The sequence below is a fragment of the Myiozetetes cayanensis genome, unplaced genomic scaffold, assembly GCF_022539395.1.
Source record: "Myiozetetes cayanensis isolate MyiCay16 unplaced genomic scaffold, myiCay2020 scf7, whole genome shotgun sequence".
NCBI classification, from domain to species: Eukaryota; Metazoa; Chordata; class Aves; order Passeriformes; family Tyrannidae; genus Myiozetetes; species Myiozetetes cayanensis.
This window is the reverse complement of record NW_026087964.1, coordinates 26,935,728-26,950,167: the sequence shown is the minus strand read 5'-3', so window position 1 is coordinate 26,950,167 and position 14,440 is coordinate 26,935,728. Positions and strand designations below refer to the sequence as shown.

Here is a 14,440-nt window from a genome sequence, read left to right as displayed (position 1 = left end):
CAGGGCAGAAATACAGCATTTTCCATTCTGAACAAAGGGTTAGAAATGAGGTTTTTATATTCTATTCAAATAACATACACAGAGCAGTCAAAATTACAGACACCATCTTGAGTTTCCTTTGCTCGTCTCTAACTCTGCTCATCTGACACCCACATTTTCAACACTTCTAACACTTCACATCATTATCAAGTTTGCAGATGTACCTATATCTAGAACTGTGTCTTCATCACTGAACATAAAACCAGAATGTAAGGGTCAAGAATTTTTTTAGTATCTCTTATGAATCAAACTGAACTTTTGGGAACTTTTTGGGACAAGCTATGGGCCCATCTATTGGTATCTGCACACCTACCAGTTTTATAATCTGCTTTGACAGTGCAATACCATTTCTGATGGATCTAGTAACAAACACTGCAGTTCCCTGATGGCTTTCCATGCCTTCCATTTCCTCCTTGAGGGACCATGACAGCGTGTCCAGGAGTCACGTCACACACAAATGAAGGACATCCACTCAAGACACTTTCAGGATGACTGAAAAGGTACTTCCAACAGTAGAGACAGAACTGACCTTGCTGTCATACCAACTATTGCTCCATAGCAATTATTTGGTATGCAGAAAGTCTTAGGCTTGGGGTCAAATTTTTTTATACAGTTTTAAATACGAAATAGTTTCATTCAATAAGCTTTGGTGGAGTTAGCAATATTTAAATACTAAACTGAATATGATGATAAGATTGTGTTCATTCCCCACAACCCAATTATTAAGGTCTCCTTATGTACCTAACAGAATTTACTAGCTGCATCTCAAACTTGCTTTCTGGGAAGTCTATGTTGCAAGACATCAATGCAAGAAATCAAAAAAATCTCAGCTGTTTTTGACAGTAGACAATTAAATGCTCAGGAAGTCATACAGACTCCTTTTGTCTTCAGTAGGCAGCACTTTTTTTACTATCAGATAGGATGCAGCTCAGTGCCTGACACAGAAAAAGACATGAATAGCTTACATTTTAGATTAAATCTTTTTTCCTTCATCATTTGATAGACCTTTACCTGCTTTAGCATACCAAGCTATGATCTTTGCATTCAGTGTTAAGAACTAACTTAATTTTGAAACTCAGCTTTACAAATATGGGCTGAACAGTTTGAATAGTCATAATTTCATTATGACTCTAATAATAATATAATAATAATAATATATTGGAGTATTGCCTAAAACTAATGGGTATAAAGATTAAACTATTTTGCAAACATGATACATCAAGAAATAGGAGGTTTAGTTTAAAACTATGAATTCATGTGCTACTTGTGGTAAAAAAATTACCTGAAGAAAAGAAAACATACAGGAATTGTTTTAGTAATTTTCTTTTGTGCGTTCTTCAAGTGGTAAGGAATCACAGAATACCACATTAAGTACAGAGACTATTAACATACCTTTTCCTTATATATTCAGATGTTTCTTTTAAGGGAAATTAGGTTTCATTTTCCATGGTTAATGCAGGATTGTTCATACCTTTAAAGACAAAGAATGGTACTTTCAAAAGAAAAGGTCTCATGTCTACTTCAACAAATAATACAACCTTTAATTAACAATCATTTTAATGCCATTACAGTATTCGGAAGTCTATTCCTCTCCTGTGTCTATCACACAGTTCTTCACTAGTTGCAACTGGGAGTTATCATATTCTTTTATAAGCGGTTTCTTGTCAAAAGTACTACCAGGCCTACCTCTGAAGATAATTAGCATCTACTGGTGTCAGTGTCCTCAGTACCTCTTGGTAATGTTTAACTTGGAAGGGCACAGCAGCTTTGACACATGGAACTTCCAACAAGCACGCGTTTAGAAGAAGTTTCATGAATTTTGGTTCATGAATACAAATCAAGTAATCTTCCAAAACTAGTTTATACAACACGAATCGTTGCAGCATAAATAAATTCCTTACCAACTTTGCCCTTTTCAGCCCTTGCACTGGTTTCTGACCAAGAAGGTGTATCCGTAAGTAGGTGGCTCTGGGAATCACGCAACGGCTTTGCAGGAAACAGATGGTTCTCACTGTAGTGCCAATAAAAAGAACATTAGTGAACTGCAGTAATGTTTCATTATCTTACCACACATTACAAACACTCTGTCATACGCAGTACTTTTCTTACGTTGCCTTGCTGCTTTTCTGATGAATCACTACTCTTTTATCATTACATATATTACAGCACGGTTGTCACAGATGCAAGTGCAATCTAAAAAGCAACTCCCTACCACAGAAGAACAGGGAAATATTCTGATTTTTAATTTGACAGCTATTATATATTAATACATGTATGTACTTTAGCTCCAAAGGCACTCTTACCTATAATCTTTCCCACCACAAGAAGCTTGACATGATAAATAGTGGAGGGAACATTTCCCAAATCTCTTGCCTAACATAAGCTGTGGAATGCTGGGGTAAGATAAAATGTCAGTAAGCAGCTAGCTGAAATGTAATATATTTCTATTACGAATAAAAGATTGTCAATATGATTCCATTATCATTTCTTAGTCATGTATTCAAATTTACTATACTTATCACACTTTTCATTACATAAATGTTGCAAAAAATATATGCAACACTAAGCTATTGTATTTATTTAAAGGAGCATCTGCATACTTTTTCATACTTTAAAGATGTAATGTCCATTAAGTTTAAGAATTAATAAGATATGTTCTATTATCAGCAGAAACAACCCTTAGTATTTAGCTTCCTGTGCTTTAGCACAAGTACCATAAGGGATTCTCTCATGGGAAGCAGCTTTCACCAGACACGAAAAAGCAGGCCTTCCCCAAAAGCTGTGCAAGGTAACGGATTTGCATCACAGGCAGACCAACTAACCAGCTTGTATGCATGCAGAACAGAATGCTGTTGATACTGAATGTCAGGGAGGTGTGGAAAATTCAGGTCCTGAGATGCCACTGAACCAAGACAAAGTACATCAGGGGAAAAAAACACCCACCCCACCTCACTTCCATAATGTAAAAATAAATCTGAGAATTAGCCGATTAGCCTAGTTGTTTCAAATCTGACCTGGATTTATTAACAGGGTACATAAAAGTGGTAAACAAATGAAGAGTATCTTACATATGGTTCTATTTATGTGTGCACAGGAAAAAAATCAACTATTTAGAATAAGTAACAAAAAGCAGATTACTTTTTAGATGTTGAATTAAGACCACCAGGTGTGGAAGCTTGCTCAGGATCCTGATTAACAAGGCAAGTTGGGAAGGAGCAACCATCCCCTAAACTGAAAAATTCAGAATTAGTTTCATACATACAAAAATCCAACAACTCTGAAGAACTTTTTTATTAAAGTGAGTATTACTGCATCTTATTTCAAAAAACTAACCACCCCCAAATCCTCTGGATCCTGAATATTCAACAGTTTCAAGGACTGAAGCATTAAGGACAGCATACCTTGAAAACACAGGCAGCAACCAATATTTCTTCTCATCACCAAACACCTGCCTTAGGTTTTTGCTGAAGCCCAAGCTAAAGCCATTCTTGTCTGTTCTATGACGAAATATGGGAGCTCTGAATACCTCTTAGAAGAAAAAGATTAATTAGATCTCTTCACAAGTTAGAATGTTTGAGTTTCGCATCAGTATATAGGCAATTGCGCCAATGATACCATCACCCAAGAGGAAAGGCAAGGGAGAGTGAGGAGGAATTCACTTTTTAAGAAGGCATGATGTGTTTATATGAAGATTTCAGCACATGACTGTACCACAGAGAGTGCTCAAGAAAGAAAAACCTAAACAGAAGGCTTAACACAGAAAGAGGAAAAGCAGAAAAGCTTAACCTACTTTGGTAGTAAGACTAGCCTTTCACACCCTGGGGTATGAAAACGTGTGTTTTTACAGCTGCATAAAGAAATTACTTTGTTCATAGACCCAGATTATTTCCCATGGACATGCAACCTAAATTTCTGGAGAAGAGTGCCAAATATAGCTTTAAGTGTTGCAAAGTGCCTGAGGCACAAAATTCATACACTTTCCACTAAGTGACTGATAGCCGTTTAATTCCCTTAATTTGCTATATATAGCAGGCAAACTACATCCTGATGTCCTGACAGTACAGCTCCCAAAAACTATGTCAGAAACATGCTGAGACTGTCCTTCTGCACTAAAACCTTAGCTATGAACTGCTGGAAATGACCTTCCACATGTAGTATGCATTAGTTTACAATGGATTTTAAAGAAGGGGGAAGGGAAAATAGGGGTACCCTTTCAGATGCCCATGTTTAGCCAGGAAAACACCTCCCAGGATGATTTAATCACAATCACACTTAAAGCTGTCATGGCTTCATTACCAAATTACTGCATGTTTAGGGTTTCACATACTGAGCAATTTCCCAAAGTAAAATAGGAAGAAGAGACAAACAGATCCTTTTGAGTAGCCTAAGTATGCAAAAACCATGTCATATTACCTATATTGAATTCTGTTTGTTTTGAAAATGAAATGATGAATTAAAAGTGTATAATGGTTACCTCTGAACAATTTCTTCTGCACTAAATTTGTAAGACCAGTTTATAAACAGAATACCTAATTACTGCCATTCATTTAAGCATCTTTAATAAAACTTTTCTCCATTTATAACTAGATTGAACAATTTTTTTCCAATACTAAGTCAATGATTTGTCAGAATACTGGAGAAACCCACAAACCCTAGAGAAATCTTGACATAAACAAGCTTTCTTCCATTGATATAGATACCTATTTTCAAAATTTTCCATTAGTCACCTACATATTAGTAAATCCAAAGAGAACTGGAAAAAACAGATCAATTCATTGGCTTACTCTAATTCAGCTTACATCAACAGAAAAGCATTTAAAGATTCAGAACTTTAATGGCTATATTGCAAATTGGCATTATTACAATCCAAAACATAACACAGAACAGGTACTCAAATCTTCTGCACCTTCTTTTATTTATTAAGATTTTTAATCAGAAAAACATGCATTTAAGTGGAGGAAAATCCTGGTTTAAGGCTGATATTCAACGCAGTTATATATACTGCCATATAGTAGAGGAACAGGCCATCTTCTTTTAGGTTTTTAAAATTAATTCATAACAGAGTCCTTTCTTTGTATCTATAATTATGGGGTAGACAGGTCTCACAACTGTGAAACTGCCTTTAGGATCTCCATTGTTCATTTACTACTAAATATAAAAGCACAGCCTGTTCTTTTGTAACAAGTCTCTGACAGAACTTTGGTTCTGCAGGGGGTAAGGGTGGGCATGAAGTGCTGGACCCACTGCCCGTACTGAGACACCACATCACAGGACTCTGACCTTGGGGCTGAGAGTGCCAAACAAGAATCACATGTACGAGTATATAGTAGTGCATCTAACATTTATTAGAAAACCATCTCAATTTTATTTTCAGTTTTTAGTTTATTTAGTTTCTGTTAATAAGCTGTGGGTGGAAAGCAGTGAGAGGAAGAGCATAAGTTTGTTAATGACTTAGCCCTTTGGAGCAAGATGGAAAGAGAATTTCCAGGGAGCGGCAGAACCGGGGAGTCAGGACTGGACACTGACAGATCTGGGCAATTCTAACCAGTGTCCAAGGAACCTGTGTAGAATTGCCCACTTTTTCTATTACACTCATACATATAATATAATATAATTTATTATGTACTTTTTGTTGTCAAACACAGAAGCATTAAATCTACTTACCTAATGTGGATTTATTCTTGCTGACAAGCCAACAGTGATATCCAAAGAGAGAAGACAAACTGACAGAAAACATAGCCGCAGCAAAGAATAAAAACATGATGTGGAACTTGGCTTGAGTATCAGGAAGGCCATTCTAAAAATAAAAAAAAATTATGCCATTAGAATTGGGGAAATAGCTGTTTAATTTCATTATTAATAATCCTCTATTCAGCCAAATCAAATTCAGCACAGAGACAAATGCACCACACAACAAGAATATGAATAAATGAATTATACACCTCCAGTGTACACACAAGCCATGTAACTAGGCTGGTGACAGCATCTAAGTTAAAGAAACATGCCCTTTCTTGAGAAACTATAAATACTGAGATCAAGAATCTGAAATTTGGATCTGAACTTTGAAGTGTTTTTTAGTGAAGAATAATTTGTCTTTACAAAAATTGTTCTAATTAGCCTTTTCAAAATACTTATAGTATAAATCAGCTTCAAAATAATTAAGAAATTTTTATAATAATTAAGAAATGTCATGACCTATGATAAAGAGAAAAAAAAGAGGGCTATGGTTATTAGATCTTTTGTACTTTTGTACGTGATATTAGGAGATTACAATTTAATGCCTTGGAATCACAGAATGCCCTGGCTTGGAAGGAAAAAGTGCCAGCAAAATCTCAACTCTGGCCATGAAGAGAGCAGACTTCAGGCTGCTCAGGGAATTAGTAAGTAAGGTACTCTGGAAAAATGTTTTTGCAGATGCTGGGGTCCATCACTGATGGTCACTTTTCAAATACCACTTCCTAAGGGCACAGGAACTGGCAGTTCCCAAGTGCTGGAAGTCAAGAAGGCAAGGCAGAAGGTTGGCTTGGCTGAACAGGAATCCTCTCTTGAAGATAAGGCAAAAAAGGAAGGTGTATGCCCAGTGGAAACAAGGTCAAGTGATATGGGAAGAATTCAGAGATGCTGTTTGCCGCTGTAGGGAGAAAATCTGTGTGGCCAAAGCTCAGCTGGAGTTGAAGCTGCCAGAAATGGGGGGACAATAAAAAGGGTTTCTTCAAATACATCAATGGGAATTGGCCATTTAGTTTATAAATATCACCAGCCTGTTAAAGGATGGGATGGTCACCTCACGAACAGGGACAGAGACAAGGCAGGGGTGTTTAACACTTTCTTTGCCTCTGTCTTCAACTCGGATGACGGACCAAGGGGGTCTCAGTGCCCTGAGCTGGAAGGACCATGAATGATAATGATCAACTCCCAGTCAACCTTGAAGTTGTGCGGGATCTACTGCTCCAGGTGGATCCCTACAAATCTGTTAAGTCTGATGGGATTCATCCAGGAATCCTCAAAGAATTAGCTGATGTCATCACAAAACCTCTCTTGATTTTTGAGCCGTCTTGGGAATCTGAAGAGGTCCCAGCTGACTGGAAGCTGGTGAATGTTGTCCTGATTTTCAAGAAGGGCAAGAAGGAGGATCTAGGTAACTACAGGCCTCTCAGTCTCACTTCAGTGCCTGGTAAAGTTATGGAGATTATTCTAAGGGGTACTGAAAAACATCTAAAAGACTATGCTGTAATTTATCATAGCCAGCAAGGCTTCATGAGAGGAAAGTCCTGATTATCAAATCTGATTTCCTTTTATGACAAGGTAACCCACCTGGTTGATCAAGAGAAGTAAGTTGATGTAACCTTTTTGGATTTCACTAAAGCTTTTGATATTGTCTCTCACAGGATCCTTCTTGACAAAATGTCCAGCACACATCTGGATAAACACATCATGTGGTGGGTGAGCAATTGGGTCACGGGTTGAGCACAGAGGGCAATAGTGAATGGGGGAACATCAGACTGGTGATCTGTCACTAGTGGGGTTCCACGAGACTCCATCTTGGGCCCTTCAAACTCAAACTTCATAAATGACTTGGACATAGGACTGGAAGGGATACTAAGCAAGTTTGCAGATGACACAAAACTGGGAGGAGCTGTTGACTCCCTTGAAGGCAGGGAGGCCCTGCAGAGAAACCTCAACAAATTAGAGGACTGGGCAATCAACCATGTGAAGCTCAACAAGGGAAAGCACCAGATTCTGCACGTGGGATGGGGCAACCCTGATGTATGTACAGACTGGGTAATGAGATGCTGGAGAGCAGTGTCACAGAAAGGGACCTGGGGGTCCTGGTCACTGGGAAGCTGAATATGAGTCAGCAGTGCCCTGGCAGCCAGGAGGGCCAGCTGTGTCCTGGGGACATCAGGCAAAGCATCGCCAGCTCGCTGAGGGAGGGGACTGTCCTGCTCTGCTCTGCTCTGGTGCAGCTTCAGCTTGAGTACTGTGTGCAGTTTTGGGCACCACAATATGAGAAAGACATTAAGCTGTTAGAGAGTGTCCAAAGAAGGGCAATGAAGATGGTGAAGGGCCTTGAGGAGAAGCTGTATGAGGAGTGGCTGAGGTCACTGAGTCTGTTCAGCCTGGAGAAGAGGAGACTGAGGGGAGATCTCATTGCAGTCTAAAACTTTCTTGTGAGGAGAAGACAAGGAGCAGACACCGATCTCTTCTCTGTGATGACCAGTGACAGGATCTAAGGGAATGGTCTGAAATTGTGTCAGGGAAGGTTTAGGTGGGATATTAGAAAAACGTTCTTCACCCAGAGGGTAGTTGGGCACCAGAACAGGCTCCCCAGGGCAGTGGTCAGAGCACAGGCCTAACAGAGTTCAAGAAGTGCTCAGATGATACTCTGAGGCACATGGTGTGACTCCTGGGGATAGTCCTATGCAGGGCTAAGGGTTGGACTTGATGATCCTTACAGTCCCTTTGAACTCAGCGTATTCTGTGATCTAGTTCCAAGTCCCCTGCCAAGGATAGGGACAGCTTCCACTAGAGTAGGTTGCTCCAAGCCCCATTCAACCTGGCCCTGAACACTTCCAGAAATGGGGCACTCACAATTTCTATCGGCAACCTCACCATCCTCACAGTAAAGAATTTTCTCCTAATATCTAATCTGCCCTCTTTCAGTTTAAAACCATTACTCTTGTCCTAACTCTACATGCCCTTGTAAGAAAGTCCCTCTCCAGCTTTTTTGTAGGCCCCCTTAGAATCTTAGACTTCTCGCACAGCAGTAACTTCATACACTTCAAGACAGTATGTAGATTGGGGTACTTACTGTCCAAAACTTGATAAAGTACTGTAAATCTGTCGCAGCAATGAAAAGGCAATACACTAGCGAGTAAGCCAAGAAGAGAAGAAAAAATTTGTAATTGGAGAATCCTACACAGTTGTTCACCCTGATTAAAAAAGAAAGTAGAAGTAAAAATGGAATGTCATGAACATTATTTTCTTTTGCTTTAATCCAATTTAAACTATTTACTCTAAAAAAAGTTAGTATCTACATGTAAACCAAGTTTTGCGTCTTATCACCACAGCCTCAAGCTACTGAAATGGATTTAGTTTCAATTCTCAAATTAGTGTAGTAATTCTAACCCAAAGCAAAATAATAACACCACCAGAAAATGCCCAGAGAACTTTACCAGGTAACACTGCTTTCAACAGCTTACTGAAATTAAATTTTCTCTTATGGTATGAAATCTGTTCCCAGTACATCTGATGTAAATGTGATTGCAGCTAGAGCTACTTTTTCAGTTTGCAGGTAAGTATCCATGTTATACCATTAAGCATACTGCATGTCAACTGGGACAGTAATAAGCCAAGAATGTGAATCTCGACTGAGTTTTGTGAGAATAAAAGCAGTCTCATTTAATCCACATCCTCCTTCATTCATTACACTACATACTAAAACTTCTTAGTATGATTCTCAAACTTTAGAGCATTCATAGGCAATTCCTAAAAATATTTACATTTACATAAAATAACGAGAGAAATACTAGTCTTGAATAAACAGAAAACATTTTGTATCAATGACAACACGACAGGAAATAAAAGACATTAGAAACATGCAAATAGACATCCAAATGTTTAAATATATCTCATTTTATCAGTTTTACTTATGGGATTTAAGTTCACCTGTCTCCCATTTGTAAAGATTTTGTAAACGATAATGAGCAATTAGTAGACACTATGATGATGAGGGTACATTTAGTACCGTGGCAGCTTCCCATTAGAGACAACATATTAAGTATTATGAATTTTAGAGCTCTATTAAACATGTAATGATATTACACGCACCAAAAGAAAAAATATCGAAGTGCCGCCCACGGGCAGTCTATTGGCAAACCACTTCCTCTTTTATTTGCATTAAGAAGCTAATCGAAGTTATCTTTGCACTAACTTCAACAAAACTCTCCATATGAGCTTAAAAAAATAATTCCATATACCTTAACTGATACTGCTGTCAAAAGATTAGCTAATTAAGAGAAGATTACACCCATAAGAAGTACTTGTATATTGAAAAAAATTGCCCCAAAAAATGTGTGGTAAGTCTCAATTTCAGCTTCTAGAAGTGCAGGACAAGTTATTGTAACTATCCTCTTCTCTAGGGAGACAGTGATGCTAATGGCAGAATACATGCTAATGAGATAAAGGCGAAATCTTAAAAGAAACAGATAAATTTACACTGTACACTACTGTTATTCATTCTCAGGATGGACAGGGAGTTTGTTCTAAATTTTTTTTTTGACAAAACATGCCACGTTGGCTAAACATTACCTTTAGCATTATCATTTAAACATGCAGCAATAGCTAAGCATCTGCATTAACTACAATTAAGGACTCAAAACATGTCGTTCCAATGAAAAAAGAGAAGATATATTTCTAAGCTCATCATGCAGTGCAGTGAGGTTTTTTTCCATTAAATATGTCAAAGTAGGCAATTCCATGATAAACTGCAACCAATTCAAATACAAGGTTTCTGTGATAACCCTGTTTTCCTTCCACGATACTTATTTTAGGACTGTTTTTCCTTTGAGGCACCGTGTGAGAAAAGTGTGAGAAAAGAAATACCAACTGAAATTTCATTCCCCAAAGATGAAGTTTCTTGAATCAGACAGATTTATCGCTTTTCTTTTGTGCTATGGTATGCAGTACACACGTCAAAATAAACTTGTACCATTTTTTATGCTCCCTTCAATTCTGGCAAAGCCCCAGACTGTGGAGTTCTTACTGGAAGAGAATACTTTATCAGAAGATTGAAGTGTAATTGTACTGCTTGAGCATGTAGTATCACATCTTAAACCCCAAGAATCGTGGTTAGATTTGAAGTCTAACATTTCTGAGAAAGATTAAAACTGATAAATATACTGACAACTGGCTAAATAATGGTATGTTATTGCAGTGAAACATTATTACAGAAGAACAGTACAGAGTAACAATCTGTATTATAGCTAACATTTTGAACACCTCATTTTGAAGCACAAAAAGAAGATATGTAATTCCTGTCTCAAGGGTTAGTTTACTGAAAATGCCAGGCAAAGAAATAACTTTCAAGGCACTAAAGGGGATGCAACTCAGTTAACAAAAAGCATCACAGAATTCAGGAGATGCTAACTTGTTCTTGGATTACTCAGGAGAGAAGGGAGAAGTGTTTCAAATTTTTCCTAAGATGTTCCTAACGGACCTTGTTAACATTAGTGTTATATACAAATTATATTTTTGGTAATGCCTCAAGCCACTGCATTCCCCCCTGCAGCTCCATCTGTCTACAGCGAGTAGCAGCAGCACTAGAAATCACTAATGCATCACTTAAAACTGTTAGAGCAGTTAGTGGGCAGTTAGCATCAAATATTTCCGTTTATCACAGCACTTCCATTAGCACAGGAACCACAGCCAAAATAAAGCCTCCCTGAGAGCAGAAGACAGCTGACTTGGGGCTAGGACGTGACTACCTATTGTTACTTCTGCCTTCCAAATCTTACCTTCCTAGGTTATTCTTACCTGTCTCTCTCCAGAAATCCTTCTCATAGCAGAATATTAAGTTAGAGGTAACTCTCGTTACTGTTTGCCTGCTCTCCCTAAGCGTCAAAAGGGTTCTTTCCCCTTCCTTCCCACACCACTTGCCCCCACCAAAAAATCCCAACATGAAAAGCAAAGCAGGATCTAATGATGTTCAGAGAGACTAGAATCCATCCATTATACTGATCTGCACCCTTACTTTTGTTGGCAAGATAGCCATATATTTCCCAAAGAACCTCTGAACGTGGGTCTTTACAGGAAACTATAAAGCTTGATCAGCCCTGCTGCAGTATTTCAAAACATTTTTGTCTCTTCCACGTAGTTCTTTTTTTCAGGGTGAGCCATGAACTGTGAACATCCACTCAAATTAGGAAAAATAACATAGGACAGTTCTTTTTCTATGCATTTCTGTTACTTGGAATACAAAAGGAACAATTCTCATGAAGGAGCATTACACATCTTTCAATTACCTTTTCTATTCGTAATTTTATTTTTTGCACCCACTGCTTATTAGATTAAAAACAATGAGCAATTCAAATACTCTCTCAAACTGGGTATGTTTATGTTGTTAGATTAAGAAGACTGCAAACAGGTAAAATAAGCAAATGCTACTGAGGGGAAAACATTTTGTTTTCCTAGAAGTCTCTGCCCTAGTGAAACAACACTTCACTGCCCTTTTACAAAAAATTAAAGTACTGTTTATGATTTACTATTTGGTACAATGGATTTTTATTATGAAATTGCAGTTTACATGAAGTACATTTTCATTTAAATGTCTTAAGACAGAACAACTCACACAATCCCAAAGAGACCATAAAGCTATAAGAAGTGTTTATAATACTGAACAATAATAGCTCGTATTGAGATTTTTCACCAATATTTGTCAGGAATAGCCTGACAGCTGTTTTTCTTATAGCTTTCTACAAGACAGCTATTAAGAAAGCTGCAAAAAGGAAACAGCCTTTTATAAGAAATTTGTTCCACATTCAGTGGTTTTCCCTGTTTTGTTGTGGGGTTTTTTTGTTTTTGTTGTTTGGGGTTTTTTAAGAAGTTGAGCATCATCACATTTCACATGCTGATACTCCTACAGCAAAAAAACCTGTAGGAAGTAACTCTACCCTATACAGATAACTATTTCTTTCAATTGAATCTATCATGTAGATGCAAAATAAGGGGAGATTCTTAAAATCAAATTGCATTATGTCAGAGGCTGTAGTAAGGACCACAACAAACAGGAAGAGACCAGCACCTCTTCTTCCCTCAGGATAGAGTCTCCTCTGCCCCAGAATTTGATTTAAGAAAGTGTCAAAACAGCTGCTTAGAACCATCTACCAACCAGTTTGTCCAACACAGGAGATTCTTCTTTTCTGATCAGTTTCATGCAGTGAAGAACTGCCACATACCACTTGATTATCTCAACTTGGACCTTACTAAACAATTATTTTAATTATTTCTGTGAGACACCTGCCAAACTGACATAAAATTAATTACACAACCTGCCTATCCACTGGTCCCAAGGGCTGCTAAGGAAACACAGGAGAACAAAACCACTGTGCAGGCTGACATGGCAGCAAAAGGAAGGAGGGCTGGAGGGAGAGGGGAGGAAAAATGCAAGAACACAAAAAACCCATAAAACTAAAAGAACTAACTTGCTGTTTCCAGGAAGCCCACTCCAGTTGTCCTGGGAGCTTCAGTAAAGGGAACTAGATACATCCCTGCCCTTTAGGGTGGCATTTCATCATTCATTGCAATGAAGGCACAGTAAAATTATAAAGAATATAGCAATCCTTAAAAGAAGTCTACCTCATCTTTACTGTAAAAACATAGTTACCCAACTCAGAGATCTAAGAAAAATTATACGTGAACTTCTTTCCACACGTCACAACTAAGAAAAGAGGACATACAGTAAATAACTCCAATGGTTCTACAAGACCAGTAACTCCACATAAGCATCTAACTCCAGGAATAGTGAAGCATCACCTTCATGAAAGGCCCAGCAAGAGTGTATTTTATCAAATCAGAAAGTATGAAAAGAAAGCCAATAGTACACTCACCAAGGGCAGTGATGATCCATTTTCAAAATGCATCTGAATAACCCCAACAGAATTCCAAGTATCGCAAAAGGCAAAAGACAAAAAAAAAGTCAGAAGCACACTTACATGTCAGATTTAAATTACTCACATACAGATTAAGAATTACCCATATTTATTGTTGGTTACCTAATCTATTTAACAAATATGTGCATTTAAATTCACATAAAACTGTTTACCTGCAAGTGAAGTGCAGAAAAAGTAAACTCAAAACACCTGATCTGTCACGAGCTTAGTGATTTAAGAAAATGAAATCTATAGCTTCAACTTCAGGACTTAGTTCTCATTCTGTATAGCTTTTTCAACTACTCTTTATTCTCTGACAGAGCCTTAGAAACAGGGTTAAGTCAATTATTACTAAGTCATTACTAATTACTTAGTCATACAACTAAATATATTTCCAAGAATTACAGTTTGCTTTTATAGAAAAATATACATATGCACATGAGGTTTTTAAGAACTTACCTTGCATGAAAAATACCAAACAGTTTTCCAATTAATCACTCTCTATTAACAGAATGTGCACATGAAAATCAGATATAACTGGAGCAAGCGAATTTTGACAAGGTAAGGACAAAATAAAGGTATTCTGCAATTATATGTTAACTAATGGCATTCTGCAAATTTCATTCACATTTTACAGGGTAACACAAGTCACCCTTTTTCTCCAGTAAAAACACACATGACTGTATGACTACCTTACACTGCAACCACCATTCCATACAACACAACCAAAATCCCCTTTCTGCCTCAATTCT

At 37.7% G+C, this 14,440-nt stretch overlaps 1 protein-coding gene across 2 annotated transcripts in view; it reads right to left on the bottom strand.

Moving 5' to 3' along the window:
- Positions 1 to 14,440, bottom strand: part of ZDHHC2 (zinc finger DHHC-type palmitoyltransferase 2) — a 37,413-nt gene that overhangs the window by 4,650 nt on the left and 18,323 nt on the right. For both annotated transcript variants that reach the window (XM_050337611.1, XM_050337612.1), the window contains exons 6-12: positions 13,647 to 13,679; positions 8,852 to 8,972; positions 5,704 to 5,836; positions 3,441 to 3,567; positions 3,178 to 3,270; positions 1,941 to 2,050; positions 1,432 to 1,510 (exon numbers count right to left, since the gene is read on the bottom strand). In XM_050337611.1, the coding sequence (XP_050193568.1) occupies positions 1,470 to 1,510; positions 1,941 to 2,050; positions 3,178 to 3,270; positions 3,441 to 3,567; positions 5,704 to 5,836; positions 8,852 to 8,972; positions 13,647 to 13,679 (658 nt within the window). In that variant the 3' untranslated portion in view covers positions 1,432 to 1,469. The remainder of the gene's footprint in view (positions 1 to 1,431; positions 1,511 to 1,940; positions 2,051 to 3,177; positions 3,271 to 3,440; positions 3,568 to 5,703; positions 5,837 to 8,851; positions 8,973 to 13,646; positions 13,680 to 14,440) is intronic.